This window comes from Amphiura filiformis, chromosome 16 (assembly GCF_039555335.1).
Source record: "Amphiura filiformis chromosome 16, Afil_fr2py, whole genome shotgun sequence".
NCBI lineage: Eukaryota > Metazoa > Echinodermata > Ophiuroidea > Amphilepidida > Amphiuridae > Amphiura > Amphiura filiformis.
In genome coordinates, this window is record NC_092643.1 from 15012014 (window position 1) to 15036642 (window position 24629).

Here is a 24629-nt window from a genome sequence, read left to right on the forward strand (position 1 = left end):
TCAAAAGATCTGAACAAGGCAGAGAAAACTTTGTCAATATCGAATATTCATGCCATCTTAAATCACCATCAAATATTGCAATGGACACGTACCGTTTGGGGTAACCAGTTGAAGCATGCGGGTTGGGAAGTTTATTATCAATAAATGGCTTCATTTATGACATCAGTTAGGAGCAGGTAACAATGTCGTTAATTTAATATGAGCTATAAATTGACATTTCTTATAGACGAATCCAATTTCACACATTCCTACTCCTCAATGGCGGCCATAGCTGCGACGGGGACCCAGCTATCTCACCTAAAATGTGAAATGATGCGGCCTTGAAGGGTATTTTAAACTGCATTATATCACCCGTGTTACACGTAGACAAAAGAATGATGACAGTTTACAACACAAAAGAATCTAACATCGAATTTTAAGCGGGCTTAATCGACCCAATTGGGCACTCACAACACCTGTGTGGTGCATGCGGGGAACCAAATATGGCCGACCAAATCCTGACCATGACTTGGCTCGCTGGATTCGTCTATAGTGCAACCGTATTTCAAATTAGAGGAAATTGTTGCAATTCATTTACATGTAAGTCTTGCATTAAATCACCATGAATAAGTTGTGAGGTACAGTTTCCACTCTTACTTGGTAAATATTAAGGTATTACAATATTGAACACTGGATTACCAACTTCCTCTGCTACTACACCTTACAAGATTTTTCTGTTAGGAAAACAACCAACTTGTTTTAAAATATTTAGGAAATATGTTTATCTTTCAAATATAGGAGAAATGGTCGATATTAAAGAAACAAGTAGAGATGATCAAATGATCAAGAAGCAAATGTCCGTCAATTTGACCATAGGAACCCATTCTTATACTTCACACAACATCCAAATAATGACACCATCACTACCGTCATCGAAAATCTTAGATATTGTGTTCACTAGATTGCTTTCACATCTGTCACTTGCACAGTTTATAAACACATTTATGCTTGTTTTATAAATGTCCGCATCTAAATATTGATGAATTTCAGGATGTTTTTACCAGAATTACTGCTTGTCCCTTTGAATATTTTTGAAAATATACCACACTTACAGACAGTTTCACAGTTGTGTCCAATGAATCCAATTGGACATTCGCAGAAGTAGTCAACATCTTGATCATAGCTGTGGTAATTATTCCAGCAGGTGCCACCATTCAAGCACATACGTTGACCAGTCAGTTGACAGATGTCCAACTCGGGTACATCAACTGAGAATAACATATATAAATTGAATTAAAACGTACTTCCAATTGGTGACATTTTTTACTCTAATTGGAAATGGTGGCATTCTCTTTCCACTAACCATCCAATGCGCATTTCACTTCATCCAATAAATAAATAGTAATAGTAATAATGGTGATAAAACTAGCATAGGTGTAAAGACGTCACATGCCCGCCATCTGATCGACGTGACGTCACGTGCCCGCCATCTTGTAGTACAGATCTTTTTTGGATGCTTTCAGCATTTGATCCTTCACACACAATTTCAAAACCCCTGCACGTCAATGCACAATTACAGTTGCATGATGGGCTGCACTCTGCTCTGTGCGTAGTGCCCAATGCATGTATACGCAAATTGATTTACACCCACAAGATGTCGACAGGAGGAATAACCTCTATACATTTATTTCACGCATAGTGAATCATTTCAGTGATATTGATTTCCAAAGAGACCATATGATAAACATGTCGGGATTTTCCTTATTACGATATAATGGTAACAAAAAGCTTGATCTTAATTAGTTTTGAACACGCAGCTTTAAAGTGTGTCACGTATATTACCAAATCGCACTAAAACGACAAACAAATTAACTTACTTGTTCTCAATGCACAATTGGATCCTGTGTTGCCTCTGTTACACACACATGTGTATTGGTTTCGGAAGATATTGTTTGGTGCACTGTTGCTATTGTAACTGTTGAAGCAATCTCCATTGATACACGGGTTGCTTGTACATGCGTCAAAGTTGATCTGAATTGCTACAAAAACAAATGCAACGAAATAAATAAGAATGAATGAATGAATGAATGAATGAATGAATGAATGAATGAATGAATGAATGAATGAATGAATGAAAATAAATTCCATATAGTTAAGTAGTATAACATCTAAAACATGATATTTTGGAAATAGAACTTTAACGGGGCATGTCCAAATAAGCAACAATATCATCGAATGTATGTTCATACCTGCTGGTGATAAACAAGTTCTAGAAGGTTAAACTGACTTTCAGCACAACAATATCATGTTTCTCTCTAAAGCCAATTCACCAGTGTTTAGCAAACACAAACCTTATTTTTCTAAGGGAGGCTCTCAAATACGTAGGTAAAGAGGGATGATTACTTGATATTTGAAAACTGCCGTACAAGTAGTGATGTAACAGGATTATTTTCCATAGCAATGTGTCTACACAAACTTCGTGGCTCGTGATGTGTTCGAACTAGTACTCGCCCAACACTCGAAGCAGGCTGTACTTTCACCAGTATGTACCACAGATGTCTTTTATATTGTTATCATTCAAATTCCTGCACTGGTGTAGGTATGCAATGCAAAGCAACAGGTGTTATGATGACTGTAATTAATCCCATTACATCACTACGTCCATGGCGTATTGATTATTGGAAACCACTTGAGAGGTATTATACATGGACGAAAAAGATAACAGACCGCGTACAAGCAGTCAAAGTCCCAGCATCACCCGATAATGAGGGCCGATTGTTCCATGACATGCGACAGGTAAAACTGCTACGCACTTACCGTGTATTTTTACGGTCTATCGTGTACTCGCGAAGGCACGCAAAGCTCTATCGCGTATACGCGCGAAGGCACGCAACGCTGGCGTGATTGTTAGGCACGGCACAATCGAACAATCGGCCCTCATGAATATGCGGGAATTCACAGCATACAATGCACGATGACTCTGACTGTTGATACATGGTCTATAGTAGTCTCTGGTATCATTGCGCGTAATGTGAGGGAATACAATACACACAACAGTCATAGGTGCTTTGGTGGTGATATGACTTACCTCTCCTGGTTTGACAGTTGATTCCTAGATACTCAGCAGGACAGACACAGATGTAATAGGTAGCATCCATTGTCAAACACGAACCTCCATTCAAACATGGGAAGCTTGTACATGGATTCTGATTAATCGTTATGACTGTTAAGGAAATAATTTTGATATTAATAAAATACAAATCGTCATAATAAAAGAATGAAGTCGTCTTTGATTTATTATATTGTACAACACATAGACCGAAGTATTCGTTAGAATATACCGAAATCGGGTGAATATAATCAGTCAAAAAAACAAGTCATACGAAAATAATGTACTCTCGCAATAATGGTCTGAATGTTTTACATAAAATAGGCACCCCAATTAATTCATAGTTATGCGACTTAAAAGGGCATTTCGTGATCCACAGCCTCATCCCCCCACTTTTATCCAAAAAATTGAGATTTTTATACCACTGGATACCTCTGGCTACATAATGTGTATGTACCAAAAATTTCTTGCAGATTAATTCATTTGCAAAAATACCGCCAAATTTGAATTTCGTTCTGGTAAACCAGAACGAAATTACAACAGTGGCTTATGGAGTACCGGTAGTGTAATACACTAAATCATGCATAACTCGCAAACACAAAATCGGAATCAACTGAAATTTTGGGAATAAGCTTTTTTCGTTGATATCTAATGAAAAATGTTATAAAAAGAGGATGCTAGGATAGGTTTCATTATCATTGAGGTATAGGACTTTTTATTTTTTCGGAGAAGAGCAGGTAAGGCAACTAATTGACTATATTTCTACATGTTCATACTACATACTCTGAAAATTTTAGAAAATTCACGAGTCCGTTTTTTTAAATCACATTTTGTTCCTAAAATGGGGGTTATAGCGCCCTCAACGGACACTCTCTCCATAGGGCTACATGTAAGACCAGTTATAAACAATTGGCCCTAAAATAAAACGGACTCGTGCGAATTTCCTCAAATTTTGCATATGATGTAGATTTAACATCTGGAATGTAATGCAAGTGATTTCATTTTTAAAAATGTCCGCCCCAGACCAAGGTGACCGGATATGTATTTTGTAAACGTGAAATGGTTGATATACTCACTCTGTCCACAGTTGATCCCAGCAAAACCTGCTTGACATCGACAGGAATAGGCGAAACATTCCCCAGGGATCACATTGCAAATACCACCGTTTTGACATGGGTTCTCGTTACATGGATTTGGAATAGCTGCAAGATCATAAACCAACAATTCAATAACGTGTCCAAGAATTAAATAATATATACCATTACAGAGCTGGCTTAAATATTTAAGTTGAATACAGGATCGCCGAGACACTGACGTATATAATTATGGAAATCAGATCCACAGATTTATAAAGATCAAAAATATGCTATGTTATAAGAAGGGGTGACAACAAATACATTTTTATAATAATTTGTATTCCTTCATTTTTAACCAAACTTAACTGCAGTATCACTTCACATTACATATTGATCTTAAAGCCATATTATAACATTTTCACACAAAATAGATTTGCATTTCTTTGCCATAAAATGGTAGTTTTTACTGTCAGATATATTCCCTTTTGGAATTTACTACCAGCGCATATGTCGCCAATACGTACCACTCCTTCGGTCATGTTATGGTACGACCCTTCGTTGTGTATATCACCGTACCGCACGCCGTGTACGTACTGTGTGTTATGAACATCGTGTATGCGTTCGACTAATAATTCCATCGTAATAATAAAACGCCGGTTCCATCGTTTTATTCAAAATGTCGAATGTTGACAAAACTACAACACATAGAGTCTTGATTTTTGCAGGGTATATTGGTTTAATAAAGTACAATATAATCGTGTAAAAATGAATTTTAAAAATCAGTGAGGGCGTCCTCCTCAGCAAATGTTATAATATGGCTTTAACTTCAAGAAATTAATATCTCAATCAATTTTTGTATTTGTCTTCGTTTTTCTACTACACGCCATGTTCGGCTCCTTTTAGTCAGGGATGTGAGAGTCATACTGTGTTAATATAGGAAATAATATTAGAAGAAGCATGTTTGTTTAATTTCATAGATTCAGTACACACCGTCTTCGCAATTGTAACCAGTGAAGCAGCCGTTACATTCGCATCTGTACGAGTAACAGTTGTCCCTCAGTGGAGAACAGAGTGCTCCATTTTGGCATGGATTTCCTTCACAAGGATCTCGCACTGTAGGAAACAGACAAAAAACATTATATGCTAGAATGAATACGTAGTTCCTATGAATACGAAGATCCGGTGGGTTTGGTCGTGGGGGGGTTAAATCCCCCAATATTTTGCCAGGGTGGATGGTCCATACAATCATCCCCCCAATGTTGACTCCTGATAATGGGTTTCTGACCAAATCAACCTCATATTTGCCCATTTTAGCCCCAAAAGTGCACATTTTCGCTAGCTTCGCGCGCATTTATTCTACTTTTAAACCATAATTCATCAGTTTAGCCTCAGAATAGCAATGTTTTCGCGCACTTCGCTCGCATTTGTACCACAAGCTCATTTTGTCGCCAAAAGGTGCTGGATTGACTATACTTCAAGAATTTTTTCCAACTCCATCCCCCCAATGTCAAAAAGAAATCTGCGCCACACAACATAATATATATAAATCATATTTTTCAGATTAAAAAAGTAAAACAAACGGCAAAAGATTATACAAACTCCAATACATTCTGACATTTATAATCGGAAGGACAAACACATGATGCATACACCCATCAAACCTCAAACACATCACTGAACGAACATAGGTAAACGCGCGATGTCATGTGATATGCTGTCATAACAAAAACGATACATCAAAATCCATCCCTTGTACTTACTGTCTTGGCAGAAAGGACCAGTGAAGCATCCACTACATGAACAGGTGTATTCGGTACATCCTCCATTAACTCTACGGATACACTGTCCACCATTTTGACATTGATGGTTTGTGCAGGCGTCAAAAGCTACAAATAAATACAGAATGGATATTAGTAGTAGTAGTAGTAGTAGTAGTAGCAGTATGTCATATCTGCAATTTGAAGAATTTGCCGTTTCACATAATGACGTATTATTTTGTGCGACTTTGTCATTGCACGGTAAAATTGTTGTTTTGTCCTTTTCACATAATGACGTATTTACGCAACAGTTTTACATAGTATTTGCAGGACGTATTTGTCATTTGAACAGCGAAATTGTCATTAGTCCTTTTCACATAGTGACGTATTTTATTTAATATTTATTTTTTGCAGAATAAGTTGTGAACTGATAGTGATTAGTGAATAACTTTGAAAATATGGTTTAATTGCATTACTTTTAAGCAGGTTTTAATCGACAATAATGTTTAAATAAATGAAAATCGCTAAGTTTTCAAATTCGATTTTCTCGAAATGCGTATTTTACAAATAAGTCAGTATGTGATACAGCCGACGAATTATTTCATAAAAACCTGGATGGATTGTTTTCCCTTTATGGGCTCGTTGCCATTATACATAAACATAAAACACATACAAACGAAGAAACTTACCATTCTGACAGAATTGGCCAGAGTAGCATGATGGGCAGATACATTGGTATTCTGTGCAGTCACTTGGATCCGATACACACTGAGCACCGTTTTGACATTGGTGATTCTCACATGGATCAGCGCCTATGGTATAAGTAATTCAAATGTTGGCATTTGAATAATGTACAATTTATGTCAAACTTCTTTACTCAAAATGCTGAAATAATATTAGTAATAACAGCCAGGTTTCTGTCCATTTTAAGCTGAAATGACAAGGTGGGGAGTTATGTGGGGGGGACCTAAAGTCACAATATGACTTTTTGTCAAAATTGCTCTGTTGACCTATAAATGTGGCTGATTCCATTTTATAGAGATATTTCATGTGTAAGTGGAACATATGTAAACATTACAAAAATATGCCAAAAAGTATGCTTTAAGAAGAACCAGAAGAAAAACATTAAAAAATGAATGCACTTCAATTAAAATTTTAATGAAAACGTTGTCAGAGACAAGGGTTTTCTTTCACTCTTTCACTAGATATAACTAGATAACCTATTTTAGCCAAGGTACACCACATCTTTCCCGAGTGCCATAGATTAATGTTCAAATTTACTAGACTAATTGAAATCCTATATTAAAATCTAGATGATTTTTTTGTCTTGTTTTATAGTCTGTTGTGTATAAGGTGATAATAATATGGCAGTTTCATGACGTTTTTAGAAAAATCACTCAATCGTTTCTTTTAAGCACCGAGCTAATAATATCAGATGCAAAAAGGTGGATATACTCGTGTGATGGGCTATTCCATTTAAAATCCACAATACCCTATGGAAGATTTAGCTAAAGTCTTCCACAGAGAAAGTATGAGTTTCAAATATAATACACATTTGGGTAACTTCCATTTGAAATACTCACTCCATTTGTGGAAGATATAGGTAAAGCTATAATACAGGGGGAATATGGGTTTCAAAAGGTTTAACACTGACCAATATTACATTTGAAAAACATACTCTCCCTGTGGAAGATATTTCCAAAATCTTCAACAGGGGTAGTGCGGATTTCAACTGGAATAGCCCATTGTTACTGTTGGTTCTTGAAGCGCATTCTTGATAGCCCCATCTGATATACCCATAAATTGAAAACTTTGTGAATTACCTCAAAGAACTGCTTGTAATATCAAACAAAAGTACTCACGTTCTGTACAGAACCTTCCGCTAAAGCAATCCGTACATTGGCAGGTATATTCTGTACATGAATTAGGGAATGATTCACAGACTGCTCCATTTGAGCATCCATGGTTGGTACAAGCATCAGCACCTGGTGACAAAATAAATACGAAATAAATTCAAGCCGTTGCACGAGTATTTTGGAAAGCTAGTTAAGGATCGAAACTGCAAAAGTACCATTTGACTAGATTAAAGATGTACTCATAACAAGGTACTCCGGGTAAATGGAAAAACTTGAAAAGGGTCTTGGCAGATACCACCACTAGCACTCATTTTATGATAAGAGCGAATATTATAACTTTGCATTCTGACAATTAAAGTTACACGTTGACATTATGAATAGTGATTTGCATAATATCACATTATTTCTTCATATTCATGGTAATACTGATTACAGCTAGTGTCATATACGGACAGAAAAACTGGTGACATTCTGACTGTGGGATTCCCAAGTCATTACATTACTTTATTTGTTGATGGAATACTCTGCACTAACACCTAGAATTGCTGACACTCAATTCCCAAGGGAAATGAGAAAGTTTCAGTAATGGCATGATATATCCACTTACAATAGATTCATTAAGATCAGTTAATGTAGTTAGCTGTGAATTGGTCGAACTATGTTAATAGTCATGACCTCACAGAACATTGTTGTGGTTGTCTTGAGATTGGCTTGCCGAGGAATTCAAATATCACAGTTAAACTTATTTTACATTTTATACCTACTGGTATTAAAATCCTTTTAACTCCAAACGTCTAAATAAAGGCAAAGTGTCTGAATAAGGAATCCAAAATGAATGGGGCATTAGCCTTTGTCTTCCTATCAATCCAGACCCTTATTCAGACTCTTATTAAAGTCGTGTTCACACAGTCGGATTTTAGTCACTTAATACCGGTAATAAGTCACTAATACCGGTTATAAGTCGCTTATTACCGGTAATAACTCACTTATATCCGAATGTGTGAACACGACTGAAGACACTTATTTAGTAGACAGTTGATTGCCTACAAGTGTGTAACAAAGGTTTTCAAGTGGTTTAAAATCTTTAATCCTATTAAAAAAGTGCGTGAATAAGGGTCTGCATTAAGAGAGCACAAAAGGCTAATGCCCATTCATCATCGATTCCTTATTCAGACACTTTGCTCTTAGTCAGATGTTTGGAGTTACTTGTTGTATGGAGATAATCTTAACAATTTCCCCTCTATAATACTAAACGTGAACAATATGACAGTTGATTGCCTACAAGTGTGTAACAAAGGTTTTTAAGTGGTTACAAGAGATTTAAAATCTTTAATCCTATTTATAAAAAAGGGTCTGAATAAGTGTCTGAATTAAGAGAGGACAAAAGGTTAATGCTCCATTCATCATCGATTCCTTATTCAGACACTTTGCTCTTAGTCAGACGTTTAAGTTGTATGCATTAGTGGATTCGTAGTGTCAAATGGTATCATGTACAACCGCTAAATGGAGATCATCTTAGCAATTTCCCCTCTATAATTTAATACTAAACGTAAAGCAGTCATTTTATCACGAGCTTACCATCTTGACAGATATCGCCACTGTAGCAGTCCGGACAAAGACACGTGTATGTAGAAGTTGTTTCAATAACACAGACACCGCCATTAAGACATGGTTGAGGTAAGCAAGGGTTTTCTGCATTGGAAAAGAATAACACAAATATTATATTAAGAACAAAACATTTCGAGATTCTATTGCTACTCTGATATAATACATAGCCATAAGTCAGACATGAATTTAAATAATATATCGTAAAACCTCGTCTATAAGCATATAGAGTGCTTATGATAAAAGCTAAACTAATCCAGACGCTATACATCGACAAAATTATAATATTATGGAGTTTGAGCAAATTAATTATCGATACAAACATATACAAACAAGTACTATTGTAAGACCAATCTATTGTATTGGCATATTTAAAGCTGTCTCGTTTTAATTTAGCTTTCATCAAAAACACACTAGGGCCTATATGCTTGTAGACGAGGTTTACGGTAGATTATTTCTATATATGCGTGATAATTTACATTTAAATGTCACTTTAAATCAAATAGAGCATTGAAGAGCCTTGATACAATGTTAATTTTAAGTTCACGTTGGTTCTGTCGCTCTCAGGTGTTAGGCGTTAACAACCGATTATCCATAAACACCTTTCCTAGAAAAAATTGTCCTCGACCAGAACGGGTTTTTTTTCAAATATAACAAGAATCAATATAATTATTTAAGTATTATTTTGAAAATCCAGCACACTGATTCGGCATGTTCGGGCCAAGCCTTTATTGTTTGGCATGCTAAGCCAATCAAACAATATGTTTTATGCCTATAAGTTTGGATGTTATCACTTATTAATTTGTAATTGTCAGCCATTGGTACATCAAACACTGGGTGCAACACTCCAATTATTGACACATCTGCAGGAATCCACCCTACCATTACTACCTTGCAATACGTACCCTCTATTATAGACACAGTAAACGAACACGTTCCACGGTTACCCGATGGATCCGTAAACGTGTATGTAACACTTGTCTCGCCAATAGAGAAGAATGAGCCAGGAGTGTGTGATCGTGATACCAATGTTGCTGTTCCGGAATTGTCCGTAGCTGTTGCCTCGTCCCATTCTATGACAGCACCTCCCAGACCGGTAAGAATCGTCAGTTGAACAGGTGCAGGACACCTGACTATGGGAGGCTCATTATCAACTAAGGATTACAACAAAATGATTCGATTTTAATATCATGTTAAAATTCTTTAGAGATACTATATAGAAGCCGTATATATTGTGCATTCATTTCCAAATATTCAGCTGCAAGTGTTGAATCATTACACAGATGTGACGATATATCAATAAAGAGTACAATGTATTATGATTTGAAATGGAAACATTAAATGTCCATCATACAATAGAACTGATATATTACTGTTGGATGAGTTCTGTGAGGTGTGCAGGTAGGTACACATACAGTAATACATTTGTAGAACTTTAGAACTTGATACGACTTCAAACTTTAAGCTTATGAAAGTCGTGAAGAAGGGTAATATGATTGTGAGCTCGAACAATCATTAGCCGTGGCATGAATCTGAATCCGATGGAAGGGAAATTCCAAATAGAAGTGTATTGCCATAATTGGTCCAGAATTACGAGGGCTCGAAAAGCAGCAGTACATGTTGGCTGATATACATTCTGATCCCTGATAAGTTACAAAGATGGAAGTCAGACGATTGCCAAATAGCATATAAAGACAATTCGTCGTGTATGTGAGTGCCAGAAGATCGTATCTGCATTTTTTTTTTACAGAAGTATTTTTATATTTTTTTATGCAATTTGTTTAGGAAAAACCAGATCTGTCTCATGATCACCGCGTGCATTTGATTTATGCTGTGAGTTTGCTCGAGATAAATTGCAGAAGTTGAACTTTATTTTGTTTTGTTTTTTGTTGTTTTTTACATTTTAACGAAATTGACTGAAAATCGGCTGTAAAATCAATGTTCAATTTCAATTTGTTTCTAATCGCATCACAACTCCGAAATTGTATTGGGATATTATAAAATACCCAAAATTGGCGTTGTTTAATTTATAAAAAGGTAAAATAATCTAATACCGCATTAGATTTCAAATTCACATGGGACATGGGAAATTTTTATTGGGGGGGGGGGGGCTTCGGATCAAAAGTGTATTATTTGCTTTTAAGACTAAATTATCTCACAATGTGTCCATTTTTCTATATTTTCACAATTTATTAATAACTAAATTTGGCCAAAAATGTCAGTTACGACCTTCATGCACGCATGACGAAATAACTTACTTTCTATGATTGTGATTGTGAATGAGCAGTCAGCAGTGTTGCCAGATGGATCACTAAACACGTAGGTCACTTCTGTTACTCCAATGGTAAAGAAAGCTCCTGGTCTGTGACTTCTACTAGTCATAGACGAAGTGCCAGAGTTGTCGCGACTACTAGGTTCGGTCCATGATACTGTCTTACCGACCTGACCCAAATCAACGGTATCTTCGATATCTGGAGGGCAGCCTATGACCTGTGGTGGTATCTCATCAACTTTTATTTTAAAGATGATTTTAAAAGAAAGAACGAATGAATAAAATAATGAGAAAGTGAAAGAAAAACGACAAAAGAGAGAATAAATGAAAGAAACAGGAGAGAAAGAAAACAATTTTATTATTTGGCTAATAAAATGTGTGTAGATGTTTTTTTTTCTTTCAAAGTACCTATTTCGATATTAAGAAACAAGCTAAACATCAGCCATACATACTTTCTGTTACAGTGACAGCAAAACCGCAAGAGACAGTGTTGCCTGACGGATCTGAAAACACATAAACAACATCAGTGCGTCCAGAGGTGAAGAAAGCTCCCGGAGAATGGGATCGGGATGTCCTAGTGGCGACCTGTGAGTTATCAGTCGCAGTACAATCTTGAAAGACTACATTTGAACCTCCTGTGCCGAGTGGAGTGGTCTGTGAAACGTCATTGCCACAAGTACACACTGGCGGCGTGCTGTCCACTGCAAATTAAGGATATTAATTATTATTATTACAAGCATCCGTTGTTGGTTATTAATTAATATTATAATGCGTTTCATTGTCAACAGCAACATTGTTATTCAATCACTGTATTCTATAAGTATCGGCCAAAATGTGTGTCAAAATATTGATATGAATATGTATATAATAACTATAGTGCGTCCCCGTGCATAATCCTACAATCCCTGTCCACAACCTTCGGTAGCCATGACTACCCCTTACGGAATAGAGGACAATTATATTGCCCATCATTACATGTACAATAAATACTCCGCGTTATGATAACAGAATTCCATAGTACAATATTCTAAGAAGTACAAAATTCACATTTACGTCGTCGGCGAAAAAAACCTCTGTTCTACGGGCGGACGGACCTTTCAAGTAGGGTCGGTCGGACGGGCTTTTTTGTTTTAAATGACCCAAAAATATCACCAAAATCTGTAAATATTTGCAAATTGGGAAAATACAAAAAAAAAAAAAAAATCCGAAAAATTGTCGAAACTTGGGTCGGTATTCATTTGCACAGGAAACTTTTTTCCCAATTTGTTCCAAATCTGGCTCGGTCGGGCCCGTACAACAGGGGGTTCTTTTTTCGTCGCCTAATCGGCCAATAATGACAAGTCATCGATACTAAAATTTATAAACAAGTAAACCAGCTAGTTTGTTTGAAAAAATGGTTCGCTAGTCCGAAAAATAAAAATAGGCTGCTAGTTGGGGTTAGGTTTTAGGTTAAGGGTTAGGGTTAGGGTTATGGTTATAGGGTCATGGTTAGAGTCAGGAGTAGTTTAGGGTTAGTGTGCTACAGTTTGTCCACTCTGAAGTACAAAGTGACAACTCGCGCGTATACAGCGAGTAAACAGTGCTGCGTCTCTGCTGCAAGTATGCGTGCCTTCAAAGTCGGCACAATGTGTGCGTCCGCGTCGGTACTTTGTACTTCAGAGTAGACTGACTGTAGCAAACCATTCGACTAACGACCCTTTTTATTTTTCGGACTAGCGGACCGTCCCATTCCACTTACCCTCTATTACGGTAACAGTCCAACTACATGTAGCTCGGTTATCAGATGCGTCTGTAAATACGTATGTCACTACAGTTGATCCAGTATTAAAGAGATCTCCGGATGTATGTGTATTAGATGAAATAGTAAATTGTCCAGAGTTGTCTGTGGCAGTTGGCTGGATCCAGGTAACAGTGGTTCTTCCTGATCCTGGTGGTGAGGCTAGAGGGATGCTAATTTCCTGATCATCTGGACACTGAGGCACTGGTGGCTCGGTATCAACTACATGTATAAGATAAAATAAGTAATGAATGAAAACAGAATGTGATTATCTTTTTCCATGATGTGTTTCTTTTGGTAAAATGGAATGTAGGACGATGTGCATAATAATAAGACTCCCAATATTTTGAGAGGTTAATGATATGCTGAATCTACCGCAATGTGATATGTGTTCTGTGAAAGGAGAGTAAAATGAACATTATTTTTTCGGAAATGTAATTAAATGGAACAGAATGTAGCGTCTCCGTCATGATGATACTATGAGCACCAGGTTAAGTCTATGGGTACAAAGAATCAATAATATGAAATGATAAGTTAACAAACTAAATATTTATGATGAAGATATATTACACCAGGATGCTGAAATATTATTTGCCATTTTGTGATGTGTTTCCTTGCATACATTAATGTTTACGTCTTACGTCTTGCTATATAAATCATATAGGCCTGATTTATTTATTAGAAGTAAAATATCACTGATAACGAAGTGATTCCACCTAAAATCGGATGCTATTGCGTCCATGTTAAATAATTATGAAGTTGGAAGAGTTAGCATTTTAAATGTCATCAAAATGTACAAACAGTTGCCACAGAAAATTAGACTAGCTATATATATGTAGATGGCGAAGAGTTTCAAATTGGTCAATATCGTGATATGGAGTGAATAAAAATGACTATGCCTACAGCCCAGTACAGTCGATGCAAGCTACTATATTAAAGCAGGAAGGGTGTGTTACGTTTTTGATGCTGTTTCACCGATGAACCGACTAAACTTACCTACCTACTTTACAGTGATGAATGGGTGATAATCAGTGGCGGCGCCATGGGGGAGAACATTCCTTCAAAATTTGGCTCTCATCCCTACCCCTTCATAAAAAATGATACCCTCTACCCCCCTCCCTCCGGAAGCTTTCCGAAAAACATTCTGGTGCCGCCACTGGGAATGGTGAGTTTTAAATGAAGTATACTAGTAAACTAATGAAGATATCAAATGATGAGAATAAAATAATGATATGAATAATAGAATAATTGCAGAAGCATGTAGACTGATTGGATATTTTGACATTTGCTTAGGAAGTTACCTTTTCAAAGTCTCATTCGAGCAGCAACGTATACTACGTATTTTATGACACCATGAAGGTGTCTCCAGCCAGCACTGTGTTTACTATCCTCTGCATACTTGACCACCATTCCTGGACAACTGCAGGGTGCAACTTGCTAGACTTGAGTCAAGTCCTCGTTTATGGAGTTTAGGGTTAGGGTTTAGGGTTAGGGTAGGGCAGTCTTGTAATAAGACTAGTAGAGTTGCACCCTATTCGGCAATCGCTCCCACGAAAGTCAAAATATATAGAAAGTCTGTGCACTTTTTGACTCTAACCACCATCTATTAGCACAAATGGTCAGTAGTTTTATCGCTTCTAAACCGAGTGAACAAACTGATTAACACAAAGGAGCATAATCATCAAGAAATGTGTCGTGTCAAATCTGTGCAGAATGCAAACAGATATAAGACCTGAATGTTAAAAAAAACTCCAAGAAGACGAATATTGCAAACATACCACAGTTGAGAAAGATCAGCACCCTGCTACCACACATCAGAGGACTGTCTGACTAACAATATCCTTCCGTGATCACGAGGTCAATGCTTATCACAAATCAGTTAATTCCATCAGTTCCATCTTAGTTCAAGGGCAATACTCCCGAATCATGCAAATGAATACATGAATTCAAAACCCACCCAAGTCCATGGGAAGTGATTTTGAGAAAAAAAACCTGTGTATCATTTTAATTCCTTCAGTTAGATTTACCTGGTCAATATGGTAAGTTTTACGTGGGTTAAACTGTATTAGGTCTGACGATTAGCATTTCAGGGACTTTGAAATTCTGGACTTGGGTGGTTTTTTGAATCATATACAAAGACAATAATGTTGGAATGAGATTACCACTAGTAAGATAATACAAAATAAAGCACAAAGTTATGTATAATGTTGATAAGCATTCTGCCATGTAATATAAACCACACACTTTCCTTGATTAAGCCCTTTTTTTCAAAAGTCACTCTCCAGCAATGAATGTGTTACAAGTGGACTTTTATACATACTGGATTTCAATCAATGCGTTACAAGACTCAAATCATGGACTTGGGTTGATTCTTTCATACATACTATTTTCACATGCTCAATAGACACAGAGGATGAATTTTAGTTGTTCTTTCATACATATACAGGCCTATTAGGTTCCCCATGCTTAACTCAATTTGAACCAAAGTATGGACTTGGGTGGGTTTTGTATTCATATATTCAAATGTTGCGTTGTTTTCAAAATCAGTTGTCCCGAATGTGCGAACACTTATGTTGACGAGACAAGTAGAGATCGTAGCTCCAGATTCAACATGTTCAAAGAACACATCAAAATCACTGACAGCCCATTTGTTCACATAATATGACATTTTTGTGAACAATGTGGAAATCATAAGCAGGGAAGATCATTTTTGAAACAGGAAGATCAAGGAAGCCATAGATATCAAGATACAATAACCTACCCTAAATACGGATGCTGGATAAGCCCGGAATCTACGGCGATCTGCTGACACTTGACCACCCGACCAGAGAATTGTAAACACAATACTGAATGAATGCGCCATGACGGTATTGCAAGCTACATTCCTGCTCAAACAACGTTCTGAAGAGGTAACTTCTTAAGCAAATATAACTGGTGTTTAAATCTTAAATGATATGGTGATATATCAGTCTTCAAATTACATGAGATACATATATTGAAGTTTTGGTAGGTTACTTGAATGCATTTCATTTTCCTCTTGATCGATACTGTTGGAAAGAACATGAACTTTGGTGTTCAATGATTGTCTTATTGACCATTCGACCATCCCCTTCATATAACAATTTGATATTATTATCATTTATTATGAAAATTGACAATTATGGAATTAAATTGGAGGTGCATCTTAAAGCACAAATAAAAACAAGATAAAAATGTTTCTCCTTAATTGTGATACCAAAAAGTGAACATTTCGTGGCGTGAATTGAACATAAATCCAAATACGTAAAAGAATATACTGGCTGACAGTACAAATTGGACATACGTTATGACCTCAAAATATGTATTCTCAAACCAAATTTGATATAAACTTTTGATTAAAACATCAATGGTAACAGTAAATATGCAAGTGGCTGTGTTGTTGGCTGGATCAGCGAAAATATAAACGACCTCTACTTCGCCTGGTACAAAAAAATCGCCAGAGAGGTGCGAACTAGATTGAAGAATGACTTGCTGTGAGTTATCGAAAGCTACTGGATCAGACCACGTAATCACAATTCCACCGGTGCCAATGGAAATGGTACGAAAGATGTCTTGCGGACAGAAAACTACAGTAGGTGGTTCATCATCAACTAAAGGATTTTTTACAAAAAAAGTACATCTTTAGATGAAAATATATATATGCACAAAGATCGAAGGAGCACATTCGCAACAACAAAAGAATGATTACTGTATGTCGGAAAAGAGAAACAAGTTTATAATAAATTGAAGACCGAATTAAAAGACTAGTTTGAGTCTGACATCAGAGCAAAGGCGCGACGTGAATGGTTGCTGACCTGCGCAGTACAGCATTTTTGGTCTGGTTGACAGGACATCATACGCAAACTAGACTCTTTTAATTCGGTCTTCAATTATAAATATATCCAATAAATCTATTCATCAATTGAAGACCTGAGCCCAAGAAGACCGTAAGTCCACTTGGCCCCCGAACATGTATACACTAAAGTTGTGTATAGTTTTGTATAGTTTGGTAATGTTTTATACATGTTCAGGGGCCAAAACAAATCTTTCACAACCTTTCATGATGTTTTCAACCTGGAACATGTATTAAACATTACAAAACCCTAAAAACTATACGTAACTTTAGTGTATACATATTGAGGGGCCAAGTGGACTTACGGTCTTGTTGCGCTCAGGTCTTCAATTGATATCATACAAACCGTCGGCTTTATGCCATACTCTCTTATAGTTTGGTAAGTCTCAGCAGCACAAAACTAGCTAGCATATCACTGAATAGGTCTTTTACCACAGAGTCAAAAAGCTAACTACTGGATATTCTGCTAAAATCATAACGATATTAGGTCAGCATCAAGAAGCCCAATCGGCATTGGAAGTTTGCAATGCATTGTGGGACAGTTTTTGGAGTTTTGGGACACTTTGTCCTTTGACCTTTCGGGAAAATTCAGAAAAATTGGGGTTTTGTGCGTATAAAATATAATTGAAACGTGTTACTAGAATAAAAACAAATCCAGAAAACATTATTATTGAATGAATTAATTATTTAAATATTTTTAATATTAACATTATGACAATAATAAATAAAGTAATAATAATTACAGCAATTTTCCCGATATGTCAGAGGTCAAAGTGTCCTAAAAAACCGGAAGTTACAATAGCGATTGGGCTTATTCAGAAGTTGAATGCATTGTGGGGCAGTTTTGATAATAAATAAATAAATAAATAAATAAATAAATAAATTTTGGATTTATAAAGCGCCTTTCTCCAGATCTTAGAGGACTCAAAGCGCTGTAATTTCGCTGCAATGGTGAATCATCACAATCAGATCGCATCAACTAGGCCAGTTGCTGCCGAACGATGCACACCTATCCGCATTTAGATTGTAACATCCACCATTATCTGTGCAGCTCCCCAAATTCCATTGGGTGAAGGAAGTTTTTGATAACCAAACAACTAATCACCGATTTTTGCGATACAGGAGGAAACCGGAGATCCCGGAGAAAACCTGCGAGAGCGAGCATGGAATCGGGATAAACCAAGTGCACATGAGTCCTTGGGCTGCGCCGGGGCTTGAACCCGGGACCTCGGTGGTGAAAGGCGAGGAAACTACCGCTGCGCCAACTCGCTCCCCCTGTAGCTCCCCCTGCAGCTGATACAACTGAATGCCGACATATTAGGCAGCATAACCAAATTGGTCCGATCTTTGGATCTACTGTCGCTGTTGCTTCGATGCTTGTTATTAATGAACTAACAACTAATTAATCAGAATTAATGCGAAATATATATAGGTAAATCTCAATACAGGAAATAAATCATAAGCTATTACAATTAACGATAGTTAATTAATTGATTTCATAAATAATAAGGATCCACGAAGCATCGAAGGTCGATCGAAAGATCGAACTAATTTGTTTCTATTGCCTTAGGAATAATGATTTTAAAAATATTATTTTATATTTGTAGCATATCATATTTTGTAAGAACAAAACCTTTCCGGAGGTAAGAATTCAACTGTAACATTTTGACAAAGTCTTCCCACAGTAGGCAGTAATGCAACACTTTCGCTTCCGAGCTACACAAGGCGAAAGGCCCAATTGTCTTACCTTCAATTACAGTAATAGTGAAGGTGCAGCTCTCCTGGTTATTTGAAGGATCGCGGAAGGTGTAAGTCACATCAGTCGTACCGACAATGAAGAATTGTCCCGATCTATGAGTCTGAGTGACAAGTATAGCTGTGCCTGAATTATCAGTTGCTGTTGCATCTTGGAATGTCACTTGTGTTCCTCCAAGATTAATGTCAATGGTACGTGTAATATCACGTGGACACGACGGTACAGGTGGTACTTCATCAACTGAAAGACAATTTTAATACGATCCTTGATTGGTTAATAATTGTTAATAGCGCGTAAAAGGAAGGCCGATTTATCTGGTGCCGATCGGAGAAAAGGAATAGCAGAAAATGGCGAACAATTACGTATTTTTACAAGGCAAAAAAACAACTTTTCTAGGCATTGTTGACATGGTGCCTTCGGGAAAGAAAGTTTCCTACTATAAAGACCTAACTTTTGAAATGGTTTGTATGTTTGAAGGTGCAAAATTAACAATAAGGCGCCCGGTTATACCGCCACGTTCAGGGACAAACTTGCTATAAAAAGAGATCAAGATTCAAAAGCCTACGGATTCTAGATTTAAGCCCGCCATCTATGACAATCTGCTGACACTTGACCACCCATCCATGTGATGACGTCACTATAGGGCAATAGTCATTTTTATAACACATCGTCGATACCATGACTTCGGTAACACTGCTTGCACTAATTAGCAGATATCACTTGCTTGTAGTTTCTTGGCATGTTTGGTGTCATATATAAAACAATTATTAACGGTTCTTTATTCGGGAAGTTACTATTTAGGCATATCCAAATCATCTCGAAAAAATAGTTTGCACCATTTCCCTGATGAGCAGTGAATATTAAGTAAAATACCGTGATCCCCATTAAAAACCACGAATCTAAAACACACAATCTGTATAAAAATTGACAACAGACCACCGAATTGATGACAAAACAGTGGCGGTTTTGCCCGGCCCCCATCCCAATTTCAATATGCTGTAATTGCTGTTCCCCCACCCCAATGCCCCCTCTATGTCTCACCTTCAACGATTCGCACAAAGAAACAACAATCGACTGTGTTACCACTACCATCAGCAAAAGTGTAGCACACTTCAGTTTCGTCAACTTGGAAAAATGATCCTGGAGAATGAGTTCTTGATCGTATAGACACAGTTCCAGAGTTATCAGTTGCCGTTGGCTCTCTAAAGGTGACTATCGTACCGAATGTACCAAGTGGTATGCTCTCAGTCACATCGGGGGTTACACCGCAAACAGGTGGAACTTCATCAACTGACATTAAATGAAATTAAAACAGGTGTAACGCGTTAGTGCGTTCTTTACAAGACGCATCCATGCTGAGGTCTGATCTAATGACACACGTCTAATCTAGTACTCAAACCTAGACTTGTTGGATCCTGCTTCAGTCGTGAGCAACGGTACAAGATGTATCTCATTAGTATCAGAAAAGTGATATGTATTTGTAACAGGTACATTTAAGCATTTATCACTGTCCAAAAATAAGTCTAGAATGTGATGTTTAAATTAAAATCAAACTGTATTTCAAAAATGCTATACTACAAACCTTCAATAACAGTTATTCTGAAAGAACAGCTGACTCTGTTGTTGGAGGGATCGGAGAATTCATACATAACCTCAGTTGTTCCAGTCGTGAATCGTTGACCAGGTGTATGCGATCTGTCTTCTAGGCTTACTGTTCCAGAGTTATCCGTTGCTGTGCATTCTGGAAACACGATATTAGTACCACCAACACCACCTTGCGGAAGTGGAATTGTCCTGGTAATATCGTCACCACATTCACATACAGGTGGCATACGATCAACTGCAACAAATATAGAAGCATGCAAGATATGAGAACAACGAGGTTTTAACTTTTGAACGGACTATCCTCTCATTTGTTCACTTTAGTGAAAAAATCCCATACAAAATTGTATCACTATTGACTAACGTTTAGAGGCTGATCACCGGACTTGTGAGCTATGAGAAGTGTGAAGTCAGCGGGAAAAATTATTTTTATTACATCACCCCCGGATATCCCCAGAGATTTGGGATGAACTATGTTTACTTTATATACAAAATTAAAGAGAGGCAATGTTATTGAAATGCTTCAACTCAAAACTAATAAACCTGAAATCGAATAAATTGTAAAGCAAATATTTACCCTAAAATCCCATTGACTTCACATGCAAATAAATTCCAAGTCCGCTAGCATCCTCTAAATTTGTCAAAAGTGATACCATTTTGCATGGGTTCCCCTGAGACACATTAGATACCGTACAGGTAGCCATTGATAAGGATCCCATGCCGCGGAAGGTAGGTACTCAATAATAACTCAATAACTAATAATAAACTCAATAATAACCGAAAATAGCGCGAGCATACACAAAAGGTAGCTTGCGCGTAAGCCCTGACAAGTAGAGCGCTCCGTGTAAGCTCAGATGTGGGAGGTCACCAGGCTGGTTCGAACACTACCCGCGACTCTGCTTCCATGTCAGCCATTTCTGCACTACTTTTATATAAATTATCGTAATCCACACCCGCAGACATAACTTGTTATGCTGTGAACCGTTTACTTCTTAGCATCATAATGCGTAAAGACACAACAATGAAAGCTTTCACCTGACCACAAGGAGCTTGATCGGTAAATAACTTGCACATCAGAACGAAACAAAACATAATTATAGCCTAATCAATATTCATATTAAATATAAATGTATATTAAGAATAACATACTCAGAAAATATCTCAACAGCCAATCAATTAAAAACAGAACAAAATAATAAGAAATAAACAAGGAATGTGCATTACAAATTGATAGAAATAGCTATATAATATGCACATGGTAAACCTACCCTCGTTAACTTGTACATTGAATCCACATGACACTGTATTTCCCGAGCCATCGACGAATGTGTAAGTTACACGTGACCTTCCAGTGTTGAAGAAATCTCCTGGAGCATGACTTCTGCTTTGCAGTGTGGCCGGTCCACAATCGTCAGTTGCTCTAGGTTCATTATAGTTGATAGTTGTTCCACCAGTACCAAGAGGAACTTCCCTGGTAATGTCTTGGGGTGTATTGGTACATTGGGGTGGTACAGGATCGACTGCAAAACAGAAGAGTATTTATATATATTAGGCCTATATATAGGTCAAGTAAATGCTATTTGATAGTATGATAATATTTTTAATTTTGATAGTATGATAATATTTTGTATTGGGCAATAAATACAACCATATTATACAGGGTAAAAGGATACAATAATTTTACAACACATTTGGGGTGTGTTAGTACATTGGGGTGGTGTAGGGTCGACTACAAAACAGAAGAGTATTTATATATATTATATATAGGTCAAGAAAGTGTTATTTGATAGTATGATAATATTTTAAATTTCGATAATAATATTTTATATTGGGCACATGTCTACAATAAATACAACAATATATACGGGGTGTCAATAACAATACAATTTTACAACACATTTGTGGTATCACTTGAAGTGGTAGCACATTACTAATTTAATTACAAATAATTATTTAATAATTAAATGATTATTTAATAAATACTAAGTCTATTGTCTATCGTCCATAGGCTATTATTAATATTATTGTGGGCCTATAATCAGTCCGAAAACTATAGTTCACCGATTCGTGCCAACATGGACGATTTCGTCGATCTATTACTATCAAATCAAAGCGGACATCATTATAATAGTATAATGTCGTACAATTTACCACTTCAGATTGCTACACTAACTTTATTTTCCTACCAGTTTCGGTGATGTGTGGCTATATATTGGTCACCTAACGTGGTATGTAAAGACAATTCAACAACCTCGGGCGATTAATGCGTATGCCATTTATACGCCAATGTATACATATACATATATGTTATGTTGCTGAATTTACTTCATACATTGCCTTAAGCAGGCGATATGTATAGTGCACAAAATGTATCTTTACACTAGGACCCTTTTAAAACTAAATTATTGATTAAATTGATCTTTTCAATAAATGCACGCGTTAACACCGTTTTGGATTTTGAATGTTTGCGGAACAGTGAGTAACAGTACGAGTGAATTGCTATTATATATACCAAATTCAACGAACGGTTAGAAATTCAACTTTTGTTAGAAATTCAAATTTCTTGTTAAGTTGGTGCTTGATCAGAGGCGTGGATTTCATTTTGACACAAGAGGATGAGTTGAAAAAAAATCTTGAAGTACGGTGAATCCAGCTCTGTTGACAGATCAGTATATCATGTTTATGGTACAAATGTGTGTACAATTTTGACATATTGAAGCAAAAATTGTGAAACACGGCGCGAAGAGCGTAATTTTTCCGCTACAATGGTCAAATATGAGGTTAATTTGGTGACAAACCCACATGCAGGCGTCAACATTAGGGATGAAGGTATGGAACATCCTACTTTCAATAAGAAAGAAATGTTTGTGATTTCAACACTGGGACCTCCATTTTAATGATTAGTAGTTCCCGAATCGAACCAGGTAAATTGGTTTAAGTAGTAATAATCAATCTTACTGTCTATTATTATGTAAAGCACAATAGGTGATAAAGCCTACTATACCCAATATTATGTTTTGATGAATCCAAGTGTGTGAAAATATTGGATCCAACACATAATATTGATAAAATTGGATGCTTTACGCCCAGTATTTATTGGTCTCGCTATGAGTTTTAAAATATTGGACGAGACGCAAAACTCATAGCTCGACCAATAAATATGGGCTCAATCGATCCAATTTTATATCAAAATTGGGAGATATTAATATAAATGGTATAGTTCTAAAAAGGTCACAGTGTCAATAACCATGCTTAGGTATTATTACTCCAAAAAGTTTTTTTTAAACTGCCAGATACCATATTTTGATTCGCGAGCTATGTAGATTCATGTCACAATACCTAAATTTGGCTAGTTATTATATCCACTACTTCAGACAGTGTCAATGCTATTGTGTTTATTCTAACGTTAATACGTAATCAAATATTCATAATCGCTAATAAACATTTGTTTTGACAAAGGTACAAAAGTGTCTTTATCATTAATAAATGTCATCAAATTTATGCTTGAGTGGAGATACATAATAGTTGGGGAACTTATTGTCCGTCCCTCGTAAGCGTTGGCTTACCTTCAGTAACAGTAACAACAAATTCACAACTTGCTCTATTGTTTGATGGATCGCTGAATGTGTACGTTACAGTTGTCGTTCCAACTAGGAAGAATGATTGCCCAGATTGATGACTTTGACTGACTAAATTAACTGTTCCTGAATTATCTGTTGCTGTAGCAGGTTGCCAAGTGACATCAACTGTCCCACCAGTGTTGCAAGCCGTTGTTCTTGATACATCTCTTGGACAGTTCGGATTTGGGGGAACCGTATCAACTTTGAATACAAAAACACAATGAAGCATTATTAATATCCTATCATTCTAGGCTGAAAACCAACGAAAGTCACCCTGAACAACAGCGAAGTTGATAAAACCCATGTCCATTGTAAAAACAGAGGAGTAGCTATCGGAAACTATAAACGA

The 24629-nt window shown here is 36.7% G+C and overlaps 1 protein-coding gene across 22 annotated transcripts in view; it reads right to left on the reverse strand.

The window, feature by feature from the left end:
- LOC140135614 (uncharacterized) overlaps window positions 1–24629 on the reverse strand; it is a 194659-nt gene that overhangs the window by 44323 nt on the left and 125707 nt on the right. For all 22 annotated transcript variants that reach the window (XM_072157178.1, XM_072157165.1, XM_072157166.1 and 19 more), the window contains 18 exons: window positions 24227–24481; window positions 21929–22180; window positions 20641–20898; window positions 20100–20348; window positions 19050–19298; window positions 13393–13653; window positions 12107–12355; window positions 11641–11892; window positions 10288–10536; window positions 9356–9469; window positions 7784–7906; window positions 6611–6733; window positions 5925–6050; window positions 5155–5277; window positions 4165–4290; window positions 3068–3202; window positions 1857–2018; window positions 1092–1247 (listed from right to left, as the gene is read on the reverse strand). In XM_072157178.1, the coding sequence (XP_072013279.1) occupies window positions 1092–1247; window positions 1857–2018; window positions 3068–3202; window positions 4165–4290; window positions 5155–5277; window positions 5925–6050; window positions 6611–6733; window positions 7784–7906; window positions 9356–9469; window positions 10288–10536; window positions 11641–11892; window positions 12107–12355; window positions 13393–13653; window positions 19050–19298; window positions 20100–20348; window positions 20641–20898; window positions 21929–22180; window positions 24227–24481 (3462 nt within the window). The remainder of the gene's footprint in view (window positions 1–1091; window positions 1248–1856; window positions 2019–3067; window positions 3203–4164; window positions 4291–5154; window positions 5278–5924; window positions 6051–6610; window positions 6734–7783; window positions 7907–9355; window positions 9470–10287; window positions 10537–11640; window positions 11893–12106; window positions 12356–13392; window positions 13654–19049; window positions 19299–20099; window positions 20349–20640; window positions 20899–21928; window positions 22181–24226; window positions 24482–24629) is intronic.